We start from the raw sequence: 22,004 nt of genomic DNA on the forward strand, positions 1-22,004 counted from the left end.
AGTATGTGTGAATTATTTATAGCAATTTAATAAGGAATATAAAACATTTAAGTACAACTGAAATAAAAGGAAAAGGGAGTCACATATGAAGGGTTTTTGTGTCAAAAATATGGGTAAAAACCCCCAACTCTTCTGCGTGTCCATCCTCTGGACTACACTACCCGACGTGCACCAGCACTAACGTATGTTGGCACGATTGGCTGACGTAACCCCGCCCCTGATACTCCGCTATACGTTGGGATTCTGACATGTTTACCGCAGAGGAGTCCACACCAAGCAGGGTGAAAACTTGATAAGACCTCGGGGCAGAAGAATAAAATATCATGGCTGCTGTCGGTGGCACGTTCTGCCGCTTGTTTGACAGACACAGCAGTTTAATTAATTTCAGAAAACTCTTCGTACTGTGCGTCAATGGGAACGTTCAGCGGCCGTTGTCCAGTGCTACGCACAAGGAAAATGAAGTTGAACTTGGGGACTCGACTTTAGCTGCTCCCTACTTTGCCAGGTCCAGGTCAAAACAGGTAATACTGACTCCATGACACTGCATACAACTTGTACATGGTGGTGAAGTTTTCATTGTGAATGTCTAATCACAGGCTAGACACAGGACTCAGCTAACTGTAATGACTGTTAGGTGACAGGTTGTATAACGTGTCCAGTTTACAGGCCAATAAAGGTTAAACTCTGTTCGGGATTTTATATTAAACCAACAAGAAAATGATTACAACAGTGCTGTAGGTGTATGTTTTGGAGGAGGGCACCAGCAAATTTCAAATTCACACCAGTTTATTTGGCTAATTCTTCAGGAAGGATCCTAATAGGATGTAAACATTTACTGTTTTAATTGTAATCCTTATTATCTTTATTATCACCACTGTCACCGGTTCAGTCCTAAATCATTACTTATGTAAATAGTTTGCAAATGGAGAGGTTCCTGAGATTAAATCATAGGAAAAGATATTATCATGTGTTTGATTCATTACTCACTTGTCTATAGCTTCACTTGATTTCCTTATTAAACACTAATCTATTGATTTCTTTCTGAAACTATATGCAAAGGCACTTTTCTTGCATAATTTGAGCGCCACTACACCTCAAGATGTTATTAACTTACATCATGGTCGATAAGAGACAGCTTTTGCAATGTGAAGATCATTGTTCTTTGTCAGTCAGGCAGGTATCATCACTGACAAGGTGAATTAACTAGGAACATACTTCTAAAGCATTTTTAAGGGCCTTTCTAAGAAGTAAAGACTGTTGCTGAAGTGTTTTTTTTTTCATTCCTATACACAGGATCAATGGATTTAAAGTATTCATCTTGCAATTCTGTTTCTAGTTTTACACACAGAAATGAAAAGCAGGATGCATAATGACTCAAGAGTCCTGCTGGCTCCTGTGATTAACATTAATGTGTCGAACCTACCGCTGAGTCACGTGCTTGCCTTTGTGCTGATAACATCTGACATCCAGCCCACTGTTGACAGTCAAAGGTCATGAGCCATGTTCAAAGTAATGTACAACTCACTCCGTGTGACTGATTCATACTTTTTACCCAGAATACAGCACTAGTGTTTTTGTAACCTGCTGCCTGAGATTAAGGTGCTAATACTCTCTGGCAAGACATGAATAAGAAAATAAATGTGCCAGTATGTTAACAGAGGAAATCTTGAGTTTGATGAATAACATATTCCAAACTAGACACAGCAGTGCTACTGTCCTCTCATTTTCAGCTATGTCTATTTGTCAGATCAGTTCTACAGTGTAATTTTCATGTTGCGCTTATCCCCAGGAGAGGCTGAGAGACGACAACACACTACCCTTTTCAGCGTTCTTGACTGACAACTTTGGCCGGAGGCACAGCTACCTACGCATCTCCCTGACAGAGAAGTGCAACCTGCGCTGTGAGTTCCCACTGTGACGTAATAAAGGTGTTGTTAGCTGTTGTAGTTTATGCTCCCTAATCCTTAAGACACCACATTTGGTAATGATGTTTCTGCTGCTGCGACTACAACCATCACCCCCACAGCTCTTACTGATAATGTTAGATTTCATTATAATGGGGGCATAGTTTTCCCTTCTTTGCAGAGGGCGGGGTCAGCTGTAGAAAGACATGATGGAGGCAGCTGAATATGGAAAGTGATGTTTTGAGCAGAGGTTTTCTAAACTGAATGTCTTTACCTGAAAATGATAAGTCAAGGCCGCTTTTAGTTCTATGTGTTTTGCTCAAGGCTTGTTATTTGCATGGAGAAGCTAATTAGTATTTAGTTTAACTAAAAAAAAAAAAAAAACTTGCTTACTTTCTTCATGAATTTTAAGAAAAGTAAAATGTCCACAAAAATGTGTGGGGTGGCTCCATATAGCCACTCGTGCTGGGTCAGATAAACCGGTTCATCACTAATGGCAGTAGCATCTTGAAAGTAAGGAACACATACTGATGATGCCTGATAACATGTCAATGGGAAAGAAAGAGGATCTGATTTGATTTGAAATTTGTCTTGGACTTGTGACCTCCACATTGATATAAAAAATATAACAAACACTTAAATAACAAACAATGTATAAAGAGAGCAGCACACGCTGTTGCAAATCACGACAACAAATTACACTTATTGCGCAACCAGTGAGTACTCTTTATTGTCTGCCAGAGGGTAAGAGCTCATGACATTAGTCAGACAATGTTGTCTGTGCTTACATGAGAATAGATTGCTCATATATTGACTGGAGGGACTGGTGTTCAGTCCTTTGTGTAACCGTCTTGGCACACTGTACTGGACGAGCCACACCATTCTGACATGCCATACCTGACTATGCTCCTTAATACAGCCTGGTATAATTAAACACAAAATCCTCTGGTCCAGCCCATAAACCCTGTTGTCTGCTTAGGAGGTTTAATCTCTGCTGTAACAAGATTGCTGTAAATAAGAACACAAACTTTCAACATGAGCCTTCTAGCTAAAGGTGTTGCCGAAGTGAACGCCATGGTACTTGTAGAAGCAGACCGGATTGATTGGTTCATCATGTATAACCTTTTGACTATGATTCCCCACAAACCAAGAGTGCACAACCATCTCTTCAGTTCTGCTCACATATAAATGAAATAAAGTTAAATAACTCAATGAGATCCAATGAGATGTGTTATTTTTGGTAATTGTATTATTAAAAAATATTAGGGTAAATGGTGACTACAAAAGGAGGCATTTAAGTTTACATCTCAGGTTTAATATTTTACAGTTTTCCTCATTTTACTGGTAAATCATGTTGATCCACCTTTTTAAGAATTCAGTTCCCACCAGGACCCCACCCACTGAAAAATAAGTGCCATCTTGGCAATATGTGATGAAGGCATCTGTTGAGTGGCAAATTAGATCTTTGATACCTCGTTAATATTTTACTCCTCTTCCCATTTTCAGGTCAATACTGCATGCCAGAGGAGGGGGTGAAGCTTACGCCACGGGGCCAGCTGCTGTCCACCTCTGAGGTTCTCAAACTGGCTCGCCTCTTCGTGCAGGAGGGGGTGGACAAAATCCGCCTGACTGGAGGAGAGCCCCTTATCAGACCTGATGTGCTGGATATCATTGGTAAGAAACATATAAAAGCTGGTTATTTCAGCTAGTATTAAGTATGTGAAGCTGTAATGAGTCTGGTACGCTGCTAGTTCAGAATTAATTATACAGTTAATATTAGTTCATAATCACCTCTGAAGAAAACTGGGTGTGTACACTACTCCTTAGGATTGCAGAGGACATGGAAAGCTGTTTTGACTCTGTGTCGAGTTGTTTCAACACATGTCATCACATGTCTAAGTGGATGTAGTGACAGTCTTTTCAAAGGAATGATTCAGGAGCAGGAACTTCTCTAAGTGACATGAGGAGAGAAGGGGGGGGTAGTTTTCCATGCATGCCCTCATTTTTTTACACCACAGCTCTGTGCTTAGTCTTATGACGTATTATCATATCATTTTAATTTCACAGCCTGATTTGTAGGTTAACCGTTGCAGCCTCGGCCACTGAGGATCACGTTCTGAGGACAATACCTCAGGAAGCAACATTAAAGCGTGACATGAATGAACAAAGCAATGTCGTGTGACCAATGGGTGATGTTTTGGTAGAAAGAGGACCATAGGCTGCTAACAACCCCATAAAGATCATGAATTATCACTGTCATGTGACAGGCCATCCCTGCGACCTCACATGACCCTCACTGAAGTTGACAGAAGAAAATAATTTGAAGTGGAAACAAGTGTCCAAAATTTTGATGTATTGCATTTGTATATAAATGAGGAGAACATACATATATTTTTGATTTAATGATGTGTCTCAGAGATGGGCTGACATTTGTTAAAGGTTATGGTTTGGTTTCACAAAGGTTTTTTACATATCAACAAACATACATTTATACGTTTCTTTTCTTGGTGAAACCATCTGTATATATATCCATCCATATATATACATGTATACGGTATGTATCTGTATGTGTATACATATATATATGTCTTTCATAGTTGGTGGTATTCAGTAAGTTAAGTCATGTAATCTGACATTATCAGCGTACTGCTTTGGATTTTGAGGTATTGTATATTTTATTGTTGTGAGATGGAATTCAAAATCTTTCCCGTTTATATCAGTATGAAACAACATTTTGATCAAATGTCTGATCAGCCAGTGTTTCCACTGTAACATTTTTCCGCGGTGGCCTGCCACAATATTGACTTGCCGCATATAGATTTATCTCATTTCTTTTACTATTTCAAATTGATATAATCTTATTTCATTGTAGAGCTGTGGGCAGCACGTTGACAACGGACCTGTCTGTCATAGTCGGACTGGCCATCAGCACCGGGAGAAATCCCACAGCACTGGTGCGGCAGTGGGCTGTGAAAAAATGCATTACGTTTTTACTGTCCCTCTCTCTATACCTTAACTGCCATGGACATTATATAACAGGCATCAGATATTTGCCACAGCCGTCATCCATTTGGCTTGTAGTTTACGGCTTGCTAGGCTATGTTTTTAGCATCTCATACCACCAAAGTATCTCTAATTTCAGGCATGGACATTTCCCTTGCTTTAAGCTCTGTAACTAGATTAAGTTTGAACTGAAGAACAGTTGGTGCCACCAGCTCCTCAGGAATGCTTTATACACATCTTAACCACAGTTTTCTTTCTGTGTGTTTTACTTTCTCTCTCTCTGGTTCTTCTTTCTTGTTTCCATGTTTGCTCTCCCTCTACAGCAGAACTGAGGAAGTTGGAGGGCCTGAAAACCATTGCGATAACAACCAACGGCATGAACTTGGCCAGGCTTCTGCCCAAGCTGAAAGATACCGGCCTTGACCTGATTAACATCAGCCTGGATTCACTGGTTCCTGCCAAGTTTGAGTTTATTGTCAGGCGAAAAGGTAGGGAAAAGTATCTGATCCATAATGTTAGCTGCAAGACATAAAAGAAGTTGATTGATGCTTACAATGTAACAGTAGATGTAATGTTAAAAAAACCCAGAGGTTAAAAAAAGGACACAAGTGTCAGAGATAAACAATTCTGCTACAAGACAATCGTTTGTTACTGTGGCTCATATTGAATGTAGTACAGAAATTATAAAATTTGTGTTAAGTCTGCAGTTTCTTTGACACATGATTAGGGATGAGTGTCGTTAAGATTTTAAAGGTACTACTACTCTTACTGATACTGCTTATCGATCTGGTACTTTAACGGTTCTCTTATCAATACTTTTTGAGGAAGAAAAAAAAAACTGTGTCTGCATCAACTCTAGTAAAGTAGAGCCACACTTTGGACCGTTTGGTTCTCTCCAACATCGTTATCTATCTAAAGGTAGGCTACGAGCTTGGGTCTGGTGTGTGTGTGTGTGTGTCACTGGAACAACAGCCCCACCCCCTGCCCTCCGCTCACACATACAGCAGGCAGAGAGAGAGAGAGAGAGAGAGCGACACATCTCTCGTCTTCTGTGAGAACAGCGAAAATATACATACATAGATGGATATTTGATGGAGTTGGTGAAATAAATGTGCAAGATAACGTTTATTTAGTGGAGAAAAAAAAACCCAAAAAAACGCAACTGCTCCAGTACCGATAGCAGAACCGTTAAGGTCGGTGATAACGTGGTCTTGACTAATGTAGCCCCAGGGCCCGTTCTATACCGGGGCTCGCTACACCTGATAGCTCTTATCTCTAGAAAATAGTGTAGAAGTGTTAGTTTGGCTCTGCTGTTTCTCTGTCTCTGTCCAAAACCTCACGGTGTTGACAGCCTAAATCACTCTGTATATGTGGCCATTATGGGTCAGTTCCATTAGGTTACAGAAGGAGCCTGTAAGCTCTAAACACACATGGACTGGTCTGGAGGTAACAGCAGGGCAGAGCGCTGGGTGGTTGGCTCGTGGAAGGCAGGCACAGATGGACCGGCCGAGGTTAGGAAATGAAGGAGGGAAAAAAAAAAAAAAGCGTGATGGCGTTACTGGCACAAAGAGAAGGCAACTTCTGAGCCAGCCCCTTTCACAACACCTGATCAGTCAGGTGTCAAGAGACAAGATTTCAGTAAAAGCTTAAGCAGATATTAGTTGCTGTAGGTATAGCCTGAATGAAATCTTGTCTCTTTGCCTCCACTAAGCTTATGATTTTAAGTACAACATATGTGGCATTTAATTGCTATTAAGAAGAATTCTTGAGGACTAAACATAAGCCTCACCTCCCACAGAGCAGCTTACCAGCCAGTGAGAGTCTGCCTGGATTTGTAGGTTTTGTGCAGATGAAAACAAATGATGAGTCTGACATTGGCAGTGTGCTGTAAAAAAAAGCTCTGGCTGCTAGTGAGGGATTAGTTGCAGTTGTTTACATATCAGTGGTTTGGGCTTAACTCAGATGTGAGCAGGCAGTGAACAGAGAAAACGGAGCTTATGTTGTGATGGTCTGTGAAGCTCAAACAGCCCACATTTCAGAAACCTACTCTTATCTCAAGATTGTTGTATGCCTGTTATATGGCTCAATATATCCATCCATCCATTAGCTATCCTGCTTACACCCTTGAGGGTCACAGGGCGGCTGGAGTCAATCCCAGCTGACATTGGGCAAGAGGCGGGGTACACTCACCCACATTCACGCTGACATTCACAGCTACGAGCAATTTAGAATCGCCAGTCAACCCGACCTGCACGTCTTTAGACTGTGGGAGGAAACTGGAGCGCCTGGACGCACAGGGAGAACATGCAAACTCCACACAGAAAGGCTTTTACTGTGAAGCAACAGTACTAACCACCATACTGCCCTGGCTCTGTGCATGTTCAACTAAAACTTTCCACCAATCACACACCATATCCACCTTACATTTGGGGCTTAAACATTTCTTTTTTTTTTTTTTTTTTACCAGGTTTCCACAAGGTCATGGAGGGCATTGATAAGGCCATTGAAATGGGCTACAACCCTGTGAAGGTATTTCATTCATCTTTTCAGCTTTGCTTTTACCCAGAAATGTTTACTATATGTTAACCTCCCCAACAGTATCATCAGTTATGTACTGAAAAACAAATGTATTGTGATAACTGAAGCATAATTGAAAAATGTGACCCAACAACTGTTTTCAGTGAAATTTTCCCCCACTCTGTATTTATGATTGTTGTAAGGGCCATTGCCTCGGCCAAGAGTGAAGCTCTTCTTAATATGAATTATTGCTTGGACATTTCTTAAATATCATATTTGTATTTATTATTAGAGTGAGGAAAAACAGGAATTGGTTTCCTCTTAATGTAAACTATATATTTCATCCATGTCCCGACTTTGCCCACACACAAGAGCCACTAAGCTGCCTCCTGATTTAGTGTGTGTTATTACTCACTGCTTATCACAGCTCTGTTGCACTGTGCATGGAAAAAAACTAACGAACAAACTAACATTTAAGCTGGTTCACACAACCAGACTCCCCTCCTGAGACTTAATAATATAAGAAGTGTGTGATTCCTGTATGTGTTTCTTCTGCTGGATTGCTTGCTTTTGGAATGCAAAGATACGATAAGAAACATACCATAGCTATTTTGTTGGTCTAATTCTTCTTACTGATAAGGTATGACAGCATGTTTGCTAAGATGTTAAGCTGGTTAGCTTGATGCCACTGGCTGCAGTTATAAATTCAACGGTACTCGTCTGTACTTACTCCTTTTGTCCAGAGTCAAGTTTAATCTGAGTGAGCGACCCTCATTTTAAACTGTATGCGCAGCGAATGTGTCAACAGAACGTAAATAACAGAAACTGATACAGGGACGGTTCACATGTGGCAGAAAACTCAAGTGCAGGATGTCTGCTGCTGTTTTAAACTTTCACATTCTTTATCAAATCCCAAAGATAACACAGCACCATCCTGAAGGAGTTACACATCATGGCCCTTTTTAAAGTCCAGCTCAAAGTAAATTGCATTTTTTTTTCTGTTACTGCACTTCTGCGACTTCTCCTTTGAGAAAAAATGAAAAACCGAAAAGGAGAATAGAAAAGGAGAATATTATATTTTATATTTCTTGGTTTCATGATGGAGCTCCCTAGGTTTGCATTAATTCAAAGATGCGTAGTCTGTCGTAGGCAGAGCAGACATCACACTGGGCCACACAGCAGCCTGCTTCCTGCTAAGTCTACTTCATATCTAACTTACAAACATGAACACAAGTCTTGCACCATAGTTTATGATATGATAACATTAAATAGGCAGTTTTCAGTACCTTAATGCTGACTTGCATGAGATTAAATGTAAAAAGTTAAAAAATAAAACCAATTTGTAAAATCATTTAAATGTAATCAGTGTAAAAGTACTCATACTGTTTGATATTTAGCCAAACACTGGACTGAAACGGTGTACTGAAACCACTAGGTGTCGCTCTTGACTTAGCAGACGCTCCTGAGTGGAACATAATGAGACTGAGAGGGCTCATGAATAAGAGTGTATAGGGACTCCCGTCCACTTGGTGGTAATGCACGATTGACCGACAACCAATAGTGAAATTTGGTCCCCCTCATGATGTCACCGACGGCTCAGCAGTAAATTGCACACAGCTCTTCAGACTGCTGATATAGGCTGCTTTTTAATTTGCCAGAACCTGTTCTAATGACAACTGTCAGTTCAGCCAGGTCAGTTAAGACAACATGGGATTTCATTTAGACTTTAAAAAAAAATCTGAAACATTATTCCTCCATGTGACATCATCAACTACTAATGGATTAGTCCATCAGGTGCATTTTACTTCAGACTATTTTATACAATTAAATATTGATACCTGCGTCTCCTTTAAGTCATTTTTTTTCATCCAGATGCAAAAACATCTAACTGCTTCATTTGCATTTGGCCTTGAATCCTTACAGTTGAGATATAACAGATTTCTGAGGAGATGGATGTACAGCTTTGTAATTAGTGGCTTATTGTTGTGTGCTGCCCTCTGCAGGTCAACTGTGTGGTCATGCGAGGCCTCAATGAGGACGAGCTGCTAGATTTTGTGGCGCTGACAGAGAAGAAGCCACTGGAGGTGCGCTTCATCGAATACATGCCCTTTGATGGTAGGTGCTCACGTCCTGCAGTCTTTTATTACACATGTCTGAAAAAGTATCTAAAGAGTCAGATTATAGTACTGGGCCATTTTCATACAGCACATTATTGACTCATTGTTTAGGTATTCAAAGGATTTTAAACATGGAAATTTTGCAATGAAATATGTAGAGTAATTCTGTCTACAATGTCAACTGCTGCTGCAACAGATTTTAAACTCAAATCATCCATTTGAATATTTAATATGCAGCGGTCAGATAACTTATTTAAGAATTTAGTAACACCAATAAAATGGTATTGGTTTCATGCAAATGTTATGCTTTTAATATGTCCTTTGGTCACATCTGTGAAGACAATGTGGTCTCTTCAGTTGTGCTTGCAGAAACAGTACTGATGTGCTGCTGATGCAGAAGTGAGTTTGTTGGCTTGTGGCATGCTACACCATGCACTGACCCACACTGCCTCTTCTCCTCTCTGCAGGCAACAAGTGGAACTTTAAGAAGATGGTGAGTTACCAGGAGATGCTGGACCGTATCAGGCAGCAGTGGCCCAAGCTGGAAAGGGTTCAAACTGGACACACAGACACCGCTAAGGTCAGTGTCCTCAACTGCACGATACGCTCCACACCATGCTAATACTGGGTAGAGACTCCCTTTGCTCTCACAATAGCCACAATTCGTGGCATAGAGTCCACAAGGTGTTGGAAACATTCCTTTGAGACTCTGCTCCATGTTGCCATGACTGCATCACATCATTTCTGATTTGTCAGCAGCACAGTCATGCTGTTCTACCACATCCCAAACGTGTTCTACTGGAGTCAGATCTGGTGACTGGGGAGGTCACTGAAGTTCACTGAACGCACGTTCATGAAACCAGCGACTTCATCTTTGTGACATGGTGCATTATCATGCAGGAAGTAGCCATTATAGGATGGTGAACTGTAGCCATTAAGAGATGCAGCAACATTAATGACAGACTGTGTCATTCCAACCATGATTTATTGGTATTAAGGGTCCAAAGTGAGTCAACAAACATTCCCCACACCATTATACCATTCCACCAGCACCACCCCTGGTGTAGACTGTTGACACAAGGCAGGTTTGGTCCATGGATTCATGCTGTTGACACCAAATTCTAACCAGACCAGGCATTCAGTCTTCCACTGAGTGTTTGTGAGCCTGTGTCCACTGTAGCCTCAGACATCTGTTCTTGACAGGAAGTGGAACCTAATGTGATCTTCTGCTGTTCCACCTCAAGGTTGGACCTGTTGTTCATTCTGGTGGTTTTCTGCTCACCACAGTTGTAAAGAGTGGTTATCTGAGTTACCATAGCCTTTCTGTCAGTTCCAACCAGTCTGACCCTTCTCCTCTCACCTCTCTCATCCACAAAGAGTTTCCATCTGCAGAACTACCACTCACTGGATGTTCTTTGTTTTTGTGTGTGAAAATCCCAGGAGATCAGCAGTTTTGCCACAGTCAGAATCATTGAGATCATATTTTTCCCCATTCTGATGTTAGATGTGACCGTTTAGTGAAGCTCCTGACCTGTATTTGTGTATATACATCTCAAGTCATTTTCTCCTGCTGGAACTCCTAATTTTCCTGGAAAATAAATCAGGATGATGCTAGCACCACTCATTCTTGTTAAGCTAGTCTGCATTATTTAGAATCATTCTCATCACATGTAAGTCATTCAAACTCAGCTTTCAGAATACACTGTGGTATCCTATCAGCAGACACACACATGCAGCAATGGAATTATTGGTTTAATTATTTGTTAAACTCTTTGTCATTGAATGCTCACAGGGATAATGGCTTGACACTCTTCTCTTGTAACAGACATTTAAAGTGCAAGGCTTCAAAGGTCAGGTGGGCTTCATCACCTCCATGTCTGAACATTTCTGTGGCTCCTGCAACCGCTTACGCATCACTGCAGATGGCAGCCTCAAGGTAAAGCTACAGTTGAGCGGTTAATGAGGTCTGTTTTTGTAACCATCTTTTTAGTGTCTTATCTATACTCATCCCTCTCTGTCCTCTCTCAGGTGTGTTTGTTTGGTAACTCTGAAGTGTCCCTCAGAGATGTCTTGCGCTCTGGGGCATCAGATGAAGAGTTACTGCAAATCATCGGAGCAGCCGTGGGCAGGAAGAAGAAACAACATGCAGGTAGATTTGTGTGAAGTCAGTTTATATACAGAACGTCATTTGTGGGGTATAATCACAGGCCCTGTTCAGACCTGGCGTTAACGTGCGTCTTCATTGATCCGATCATAAGTGGTCAGCTCTAAGTTCGTCACTTTGAAATGCGTCTCGAGTGATTGGATCTCACCCGCTTTATATGCAAATAAACAGGTATTCGTTGTGGCCAACATGTCAGTGTGCGTGTGCGTGTGTGTGTGTATGTGTGTGTGAGAGAGACAGAGGAAGAGAGTGTGGTATGAAGGGGTTGAGCACATCAATGCACTGCACACAGCTCTACAATGAAATAAGGTTTTATCCATTTCAAGTAGTAAAATATTTTTGGTTAATTATGAAACTGTGGCGGAGCTAATCAGACTGTGGCAGTGGAGGCTAGTAAAGTAGTTGGTCCTTCAATGTGGCCCAGGACACACATGTATTCACACTGCTAAAAGAATGTGGCCACATGTGATCCAGACCACCTCTGAATGTGGTCTGAGTGACTGGATCTCAAATGCGTCCTCAATGCGTCTTGGGTGCGTTCACACTTGTACTCAGAGCTGTCCACCTGTGATCAGATCACCTGGGACCGTTGTTAATACCAGGTCTGAACAGGGCCGCAGATTACTGAGGAGTTTGATGTTCTGCTGGAATGTAATCTCTTTCTCTTTGTTTCTTCAGGCATGTTCAGTATCTCCCAGATGAAGAACAGGCCTATGATCCTCATTGGTGGGTGACATGGCTGTACGTACAAAGCTCTCACATTCAGTTCTCTCACTGCTCAGTCGTGATTTAATTATGATGGTTTGATCATCATGGGCTGTAGCACCATATTTCTTCTACATTCACAGCCTATTTGTAGTTAACCCATTTATTCCCAAATCTTTCCAAAATATGAAAATACCATGTGTCTTTATCTCTTCAAATATTTATGGAACAATAGGTGAAAATGTGTGTTTTATGGTTGGTCACAGTTTTGACTGGTGGGTGAGAAAATCTCTATATGTGGAGGAAAAAGCATTGGCTGAATGTGGCTTTCATTGTAAAGTGCTTTGAGTAGTTGATAAGACTGGAAGAGCACTATACTATTACTATTGTTGCCATCGACATGTTTACTCATTCTATGACCACACTGAACATAGTTGAGTAATTGCAAATGCCTCCATTGACACTAGACACCTTAAAGATGATGTGCACCAAACATCTGTATGTTAACAAACTTTACTTACCTTTTGTGTGGGAGCTTTGACGCAGCCATCCTCTTCCCGTGGTGCAACCAGGAAGTAAACAGCTCTGGTCATGTGACAGTTTACGCTAAACATGTGACACTGCACATATTTAATTGAGACCCTTTATTATTTCAATATTTGTTGGAAATGCAATGATAGAACATTCAGTGACATTTTTAGAGCCTTATAACTGAAAATAATTTGACATTCACCATTGTGACCAATGGGAATAATGGGTTAATTATGCAGATTAAAGGTGCATTCACATTTGAAGCAACAATTTTATTTTTTTTTCCTGAGCAGTGAAGAAATCATCTTCAACTAAATATGAAGGTTTCTTGTTTTTGTTAAACAATGTCCTTGACTGATATTTTCTTCTTCCTCCGACAGGCACCACATCCCAGAGGCCTTCGTCTCTGCCAGTGTCACCAGACAGCCAGAGGGCTTTCCCCATTGTTTCCCAGCTTACAGACGACACATTCCTCTCTCCAACAGCAGCTCCTCACATGTGTCATTCAGGCAGCAGGAGGGTCCTGCATAGAGAGGGGTTATTGTGCCTTCCAGATTGCACTGCTTCAACACAGGCAGCCCATGTTTGCTGCTCTAGAACCTTAATGAGTGGGGGTGCCCATGTTAGGTCACATATCAACAAAGAAAAACTTAAGGCGACAGACAACCTCCACAGTGTAGCACCGCTTCACTCCTCTGAATTTGGTAGTGGTCTCACTTTCACCAGTTGTCACACTAAGACTGCAAGTTTTACTACACGCACAAATGACATGAGCAACATTAATGAAGACTGTCTCAGGTACGCACAAGCCAGGGGTCCTGAAGCCTTGAAGAGCCACTTACTCAGGACCCCAGGAACACCTATTTTTTGCACACTAATGAACGCCAAAATGAATCTGAAACACCACAGTGTTAGACTGTGCCACAATCAGAGTTCCAGCGAAGACCCCAGCATCAAACTCAGACCATCTGTGAGTGATCAGACCAAGACGGGCACAAATGTGTCCAACACTCCCCTGGATGAAACCAGCGAAGCCCAGCTGACGCATACAGACGCCCAGGGCCGAGCCACCATGGTGGATGTTGGGGGTAAAGTCCCCACACGTCGAACAGCCACAGCCCGCGCCACCGTCGTCTTGGGCCCCACTGCTTTCCGGCTGCTTCGGGATAACCAGCTGGCTAAGGGTGACGCCTTGGCGGTGGCGCAGTTGTCCGGCATCATGGCTTCCAAGCAGACCTCAACCCTTATTCCTCTCTGCCACCCGCTCCCCTTAGACTGCATCTCTGTCACCTTTGACTTGGATGAGCCGCAGAACGCTGCCCTCATCACAGCATCTTGTAGCACTACGGGCAGGACAGGAGTTGAGATGGAGGCTTTGACAGCCGTTTCTGTGGCAGCGCTGACTGTCTATGACATGTGCAAGGCAGTGAGCCATGACATCATCATCACAGATGTAAAACTGATCAGTAAGACTGGAGGGAAGAGGGACTTCCATCGTCATCCTTCACCACCTCCCCTACCAATGAATCCGACACAGGAAAACTGAGAATGAATGCACTGAAAGCATCAAGATTGTCCCAACTTTCACTGGCATGGTCACATTTTTCTACAAGCAAAAATTTATGCCATCCAGTTCATTTGAAGGTTGTTGTAGTCTCATAAGAAATTCTACACATAGGTTTTACCCCCATCCTGCCAACCTCTGCCTGCAGCTCGCTTGATTGCCAACTCCAGTGACATTTTACCAGTTGAATTACTTCGAGTGTCACTTATCCTGCACTATATGAGTTCAAGTTCAAGTGCTTTATTGTTACTCCCATAGTACACACTTGACATGTATTGTTCTCCACAGTGCAACATATTCGACAGATGAGACTTTAAAAGTCACTTAAAGCAGATGAACAATGGTCAGCCATAGTTTAGTTTCGCGTTTGTGGGATCCTCCGTTTTTCCTGAGCGTTCAGGATCCTGACGACTTAGGGCAAGAACATGTTGCGTAGTCCGGCAGACTTGACACGGATGCTCTGGGACCTCCATCCAGATGTCAGGAGGGCAAAAAGATGGTGAAAGACACACCAAGCTCTGTAGATGTTAGCTATGGCAGGGAGCGAGACAAGGGAGACATGAATCATGTTATCCAAACAGTGTTAATGTTTGCTTTAATTTAGCAATGCTTCACAAATAATCTCAGTGTCACACACGAGATTGTTTATTTCTTGTAATACATACAATAGGTGCAACAAGTGGAGCGTTTAGGGTTTAGGCAGTGTTGTAGTGTCTTTTTGTCTCTAGAGGGCACTCAAGTATTTCATTCTCAAGCCTCCCTGGAAGTTTTTCAGTGAACAAACTGAGGACAGCCTCAACACTGTTGAATGTATTTATCTTAGTCTCCATAAACTCAACGAATTCCATTTAAAATGGAGCTGGCACAGGTTAAAGTGGGTCGGAATGATCTGGAACAACGCCCCCAATGAATAAGATGGCATAAATAAATCTGATTGGCAGTTTCTTACATAATAATGCCAGTTCATTTTTGTATTCTGCAGCCTGGCATTCCTTCCAGCTGATGTCATCGAGATACTTAATCAACAGATCATAAAATATTATCCCCACAGCCCCGCCCCCTCACTCAACACTCACACCGGGACAAATTCGATTGTTTGATTGTTCAATTGACTGTGTTCATTCATTTAAACTTAGCTCAGAATGTGGAGTATAATTGTATGAATTGTATGAATTGTATGAATAATTAATATGATTGACCTGCCTGGTGAAATGACAGCTGATGCAGCGTTCATGTATTGTTTGTCACATTCATTTTGTCAGTGTAACTGTCAGTATGAACCTCTCTGGTCTGCACTGTGGACCAGCAGTTCTAACTGGAATATTGCTATTTTTGTATTATTGCAAACAGTTGTTCAATGTGCATCCACCTCATCGCACTGCCCTTTTTTTTTGGAAGAATTAAATGCAAACTGTGAGTCGCTGAAGGCTTGTTTGGCAATTATTTTCCCATTTTAAAACAAAATATTGTACAGTTTTCCTCTGTGATGGTTTAACCTTGTACACTGCAACTTAATGTTGAGTATTGAGTGGGATTCCACAAGGTGGTGTCACTCAGTTACAGCATGCAGTATGTTCCGTGGTGAGCCTGTGTGATTGAGCTCAAGTAGATGGTGCAGACCCAGAAGTCATTCTGAAGGAATTTGGACTAATCAAAGACCAGATGGGCTGTTCAGATGCAGCAGAGGTTCACACACCCTGACCTGTAAGCAACAAGTGGCATTATTCTAATGGGAGCAAGAATGTACACACAGGTTTGGAGAGAGGTTTGCCTTCGACCAAAGAGCCCATGCTCTCCTCAGCCCACAGCAACACATTGTAAGGGAACACCAACACACTCACTTCTATGACAAGACTGACAAGTGTTATGCTTCCATCCTGTATGATGTCCCAGGCTGCATGAAGATAATCTGAGACTGGAGAAGAAGAAACGAATAAAGGGTGGTGAAGAAGTGCAAGCAAAGGTCCCTGGGTAATAGGAAAATTGATTACATACAACATTCTCTGCCAATGTGTATATGTAATATATATAGTACATGTGAATATTAGTTTCTGGTCTATTAACCATTAGAAAATCTGCTGGAATACAACACAGCCAAATAAGGACGTAGGGTGTTGTTCTTATACAAGATAAAACAGGGTTAATGGGAAATGTAGTTGTAATTGGGAGAAACAATTTGCTAAATAAAGGCACCAGATGTCACAAATATAGTTTTAAAAAGAAACTGGCTTAATCATTTTCTTTCCTGCTCTGTCAAGTAGTCTGAGTCTGTCTCATTAACTGAACTTTATAGTTTGAAACATGCAGAGTCATCATTGAGGACAACATCCCTGCCGAGGAGTAACTCCACGACAACCGCTTGACCACTGAGGACAAAAGGAATGAAATGAAATAAGCGCTGCTGTTTTCTATGCCATGAAAAGTGAAAAATGCAAAAGGTCACATCATTGTTGCAAGTTAAGTTCAGCAGCCGAACACACTCGTGGCTTCTTTCTACAATGGATCTAATGTTCAGAAGTTCCCATGATTGTGTTGCACTTGCAGGTTGCTTTGCTTTCACTTTCTGTTCATTTCATCACAAACCAGCTCCATGGGGTTTAAGTCTGGAGAGTGTGCTGCTCTTCATCGTGTGTAGCCACTGTCTGGTTCTGTTCTCCTAAATGTTTGGGGAGGTGTGTGATTTTATTATCATCATACCCCTCCTCTCTGCGTTTCTTGTAAACCACCTGGTTTACTGACACAGAGGAGGCAACATGATGGGCACTGATTGGTTAGGAATCTCTGTTGTTTACAGCAGAAGGTTTCTATTGGCCACTGACTGTACAGTAAGGGAAATCATTTAAAATGAAGAAAAGACCCAGCAATAACAGGAAATAGTCTTTATTAGTACAAAGTTCATGCAGCAGAGCCATACACAGGGATGTCGTCTGAGCCCTAAAAAGGTTTGTCTGGCTGTGGTGGCGACCACTGGTCCAGCACGTGTGGCGTCTCCACATGCGAAAGGAGTGATGACATCACCACTGGCTGCAGTAGAAATAACTAAAGAGCTTGTCATGAACATCCTGCCCTCAAGCACTGGTGCATTAATAGAAGCAGAGGATGCATTCAGACTCATACCATTATTTGGAATCCCAACAGAATGCTCAGTAGTTCCCTCAGCATGCTCGCTGAGGATGCACAGAAAGTATTTACAAGGGCCCTGTGTTTAAACACCTCAGTGTGATATCATAAATGAATGGAAACATGTTACTCTGGTGTTTAAATACTCCACGAGATACAAACATGGATTGTGAAATATTTTACAGCCAGGCATAATTTGTGGTTGTGATTGGAAATATTAGTGACGTTTTGCTACAGCTACAAGTACATTAAAATTGACCTCGCCCTGTGGTTATAGAGTATGGACTATTGTTTTCTATTACTCTGCACATCCAGGTTTGGCATCTGATTCTGGAAGAACCAGCTTGACAGGAACACCACCTGACCCTGTTTTAGTGACCTCAACCTTCCCAACTAGTGAGGAGAAGCAGAGTGTATCAGTGAGCTGAAGGAGATCTCAGGAGGAGGCTGCAGGTCAGAACAAGACGCTTGCTGATTGGACTGATTTTAACCAGGAGAACAGAGTAAGTTTATCATCCTCCACAACTAAATCGCACCAAATACATATGTTCTGCTAAACCAGACTACACAGAATTTCCAGTTATTGCCATTATCTGGTTCTGGATTCCTGTTTGCCTGTACTGTTCTGCTCATGGTCCTGGATTTGTTTCTGTGTTTCTCATGTACCTGCTGCCTGCATTTATTTCTGTGTTGTTTGTACCTGGATACCTGCCCGCCACCTTGTCCACCCGTCTGAATATAAGCCTCCAAGCTACTTCATTAAACAGGCTTCCCTGTGTGTTTGCATTTGGGTCATCTGACTGTGCTGTTATCAGCGATCCCGGACCTGTAGCAGTAGACTGCAGGCCAGAGAATATCACACTTGATAACTTAATGACTGAGACAATATGGTGAACTTGTGAATCAGTTTCCACACATCCTCAGCAAAAACCTCCCTCCATTTCCCTCCAGTACTTGGAGCTCATGTTTTGATGAGTAACACACAGGTAATGCTGTGTTAGACTGTGAAATGGAAAGTCAACAGACAAACAGACTAAAACATGAAAATCATCTCACCTACAGGTATCACTGTGGCCTCCACATGAGGAAACAGAAAGAACATTATTTGCTTTAGAGTTTCCATCACAAAAGGGTGTTTGGACTGGTCTGTGGAAAGGATTGAATTCAACTTAAACATCTGCAGTCTCTTCTCCTGGTCTCCATTTAAAGTTATATAGTTTATATCTGCTCCTCCACTTTCATCTACTTCAACATCAGGGAGAAAAGAGTGAGCAGCTGCTAATATTCAGCAAAGTTTAGTGTTTAATCTGTGACAGTTCACTCTGAGGAATAAGAGAATAACCAGTGTCAGTGGAAACGTAACATGAAGGAAAAATAGGATTATTCTACAATGTTGTAATGAATCTGATACACTGTGTCTCTATTGTTAGAGGTGATTTTATAACACACATGATTTCTTCCCTAGAATATAAGATTCCTTGTTTTGTAGCATATAATACAACACAACACCTCAACCCTGGTTAAATGAATCCACCCAAGAATTAAAGAGAGACTGGAAAACAAATGGAAAATGGAAACAAACAGGTTTACATGTGTTTTCTGAAATCTGGAAAGATGTGATGAATAACAGAACAAATAATTATATCCAAAGTTACAGACTGTGTCACCTCCCCCTCCCCTAGCCATCTTACCGATGTCTCCAAGAGATGTGTGAGAGTTTTTAGATGTTTTTATGAACAGATTCAACAACAGAAGCTGATTGGACTGATTCTAACCAGGTGAACAGAGGAAGTTTATCACCCTCCTCAGTTAAATCTCACAAAATGCTTTTCCTCTGCTGAAACAGACTGCACAGTGAGGGACCAGAGTTGGAAAGAAGTACTTGTACTTTACTTCAGTACAGTTTTCAGGTACTTGTACTTTACTTACAAATTTCCAGTTACTGCTACTTTATCCTTCTACTCCACTACATATCAGAGGAAGATATGGGACTTTTTATCTGACAACTACAGTTACCCTGGTTACTTTTCACATTAACATCGTGCATAAAAAAACAGATAAAACGTATTGATAACACTCAAATAATATTTTGAATGACTTTTACTTGTAGTGAAGTATTTTTACTTTTATAAACTGGTACTTTTACTGAAGTAAAGGATGTGAATACTTCCACCACTGTGAGTGACCCACTGAAATATATAAAACAGCTGTTAGTAGCTTCAGTGACAACAAGCAGGTGAACTTCACCTTTAACCTGCTGTTGGTTGAAAATTCTGTGTAAATCCCATCCAGACCTTCCTGTAACACATCCACACTGATATCCTCTCTCTGTGGATATTCTATAAAACACCAAAGATGACTGAGCAAAATATTAAAGGAACCCAGCAGGTTTTATTTCCTTTGCTACGTAAACAAAGTTATTATTATTATTATTATTATTATTATTATTATTATTATTATTATTATTATTATTATTATTATTATTATATCATTTCAAAGAAGGTTCATATATTCTGCTAGTGTACATTCAACCCCAAAATAACAATACGGTGGTTTTTTCTCTTCTTTTCAAGGATCAGCATGGATGATCCATTTGATTCATATCCAGAAATGGAAGAAATGAAAGAAATTAGAGAAGAGCTGCAAAACAACAGGCCTACCTCAGCAGCTGCAAAGATCCAGGAGCATATGAAGCAGCAGAATAATATTCCATTAAATATTGGCATCACAGGGGAGTCTGGCTCTGGTAAATCCACCTTTGTTAATGCCTTTAGAGGCATAGACAACAGAGATGTGAAGGCCGCTCCTACTGGTTGTGTAGAAACCACCTCAGATGTTACACCATACCCCCATCCAAACTATCCCAATGTCACGTTGTGGGATCTCCCTGGCATTGGAACCACCAGCTTTCCAGCTGACAAGTACCTGCAGCATGTTGGATTTGAGAGGTTCGACTTCTTCATCATCATCTCAGCTGATCGCTTCAGAGAAAATGATGTGAAACTCGCTCAGGAGATTCAGAGGATGGAGAAAAAGTTCTACTTTGTTCGCTCAAAGATCGACCAGGACTTACGTAATGCAGAAAGAAGTAAGAGGGATTTCAATGCAGAAATGACTCTGACACAGATCAGGGAAAACTGCATTCAAGGTAAGGACAATCATTTACAATGATTACTGATTACAGCTATTGAAAACAAACCAATCTTGTTGTGATACTAAACACTATCTTGTGTATTCGCTTAAGGAATAGAAGCTTTAGTCAGACTGTATCTATCTGACCCTGACACATCGTACTCTCTTACATTCAAATACAATTCCACATTCAAAATATGAAATTATGTTATAAATCTGGTAGAACGTGATCTAATGGTTCTTAAGATTAGGATCAGATTTTTTTTCTTGTGAAGCACTGGTTTGTTTTATGATTCCAAGTCACTAACAGTTAGTCAGATGAAACAGTCTGAGATTAGAGAGGAAAATCACGTACGACTAAAACTTACATTCAACAAGGTTCACAAGTAGACACTGTTTCATTGTAAGTACTGAAGAGTCAAAAAGAACTGGGCAGCCCAAGGTGAGAGGAGGAGCTAACAATGTTAGCAGGTAATAAAATAAGTCATATGAGCACTGACTGAGCCTCCTAATGACACTCTGAAGTAAATCCTGACATGTGGAACCTCAAGAGGTTTTTTGTAATTTCAGTTTAATTTCACTCCCTGATATCAACGTCTCCATTCTCTTTGTGACACAGGTCTTCAGAAACAAGGTGTTGAGTCTTCCTGGTGTCCAGCTCTGAGCTCCACCTGCATGATTTCCATCTGTTAGAGGAGACTCTAGAGAGAGAACTTCCTGCTCACAAGAGGAACGCTCTGCTGCTCGCCATGACCAATATCAGCCGTGAGATCATCGACAAGAAGAAAGAGATTTTACAGTCAACTGTAAAGTACTACGCCTCTCTGTCTGCACTCGGAGCATTTGCACTAGTCCCTGGGCTCTCTGTTGCTGTTGATCTAACCATTCTGATTAAAGCCATCAAAAGGTACCAAGTTACTTTTGGTCTTGATAGCAAGTCACTGCAGAATCTTGCTTTTAGTGCAGATGTGCCTTTGGCTGATCTCAAAGTAGTGATGACATCACCACTGGCTGCAGTAGAAATAACTCAAGATCTTGTCATCAAGGTATTTTTATTATCAGCAAGCGAAGCTGCATTTATGGCAGCAGAGGAAGGATCCAGATTCATTCCAATAATTGGAATCCCAATAGCAATGGGCCTCTCTTTTACCTCCATCTACAGAGTGCTCAGTACTTCCCTCAACATGCTTGCTGAGGATGCACAGAAAGTATTTACAAGGGCCCTGGGTTTAAATACCACAGTGTGA

The 22,004-nt window shown here is 41.3% G+C and overlaps 2 protein-coding genes across 4 annotated transcripts; both read left to right on the top strand.

Annotated features, from left to right (window-relative positions):
- Window positions 1-248: 248 nt before the first annotated feature.
- Window positions 249-15,931, top strand: mocs1 (molybdenum cofactor synthesis 1). 3 transcript variants are annotated; one of them, XM_022750686.1, is made up of 11 exons: window positions 249-521; window positions 1,790-1,901; window positions 3,411-3,578; window positions 5,231-5,395; window positions 7,375-7,436; window positions 9,428-9,539; window positions 10,009-10,121; window positions 11,367-11,477; window positions 11,570-11,690; window positions 12,384-12,446; window positions 13,322-13,411. In XM_022750686.1, exons 1-10 carry the CDS (start codon window positions 324-326, stop codon window positions 12,437-12,439), a joined length of 1,218 nt encoding a protein of 405 aa, XP_022606407.1. In that variant the 5' UTR covers window positions 249-323; the 3' UTR covers window positions 12,440-12,446; window positions 13,322-13,411. The 3 variants fall into 3 exon arrangements, with proteins under 3 accessions (XP_022606407.1, XP_022606405.1, XP_022606406.1); XM_022750684.1 differs by having other exon boundaries at window positions 252-521; window positions 12,384-12,431; window positions 13,322-15,931; XM_022750685.1 differs by having other exon boundaries at window positions 252-521; window positions 5,234-5,395; window positions 12,384-12,431; window positions 13,322-15,931.
- A 2,124-nt stretch (window positions 15,932-18,055) lies between these two features.
- LOC111226088 (interferon-inducible GTPase 5-like) lies at window positions 18,056-22,004 on the top strand. Its single transcript, XM_022751180.1, is given in 4 exon segments — window positions 18,056-18,128; window positions 20,199-20,773; window positions 21,166-21,199; window positions 21,392-22,004. Coding segments are annotated over 3 exon segments (1,215 nt in total). The 5' UTR covers window positions 18,056-18,128; window positions 20,199-20,205.

The sequence above is a fragment of the Seriola dumerili genome, unplaced genomic scaffold (genome assembly GCF_002260705.1).
Source record: "Seriola dumerili isolate Sdu_G_001 unplaced genomic scaffold, Sdu_1.0 BDQW01000149.1, whole genome shotgun sequence".
Lineage (NCBI taxonomy): Eukaryota > Metazoa > Chordata > Actinopteri > Carangiformes > Carangidae > Seriola > Seriola dumerili.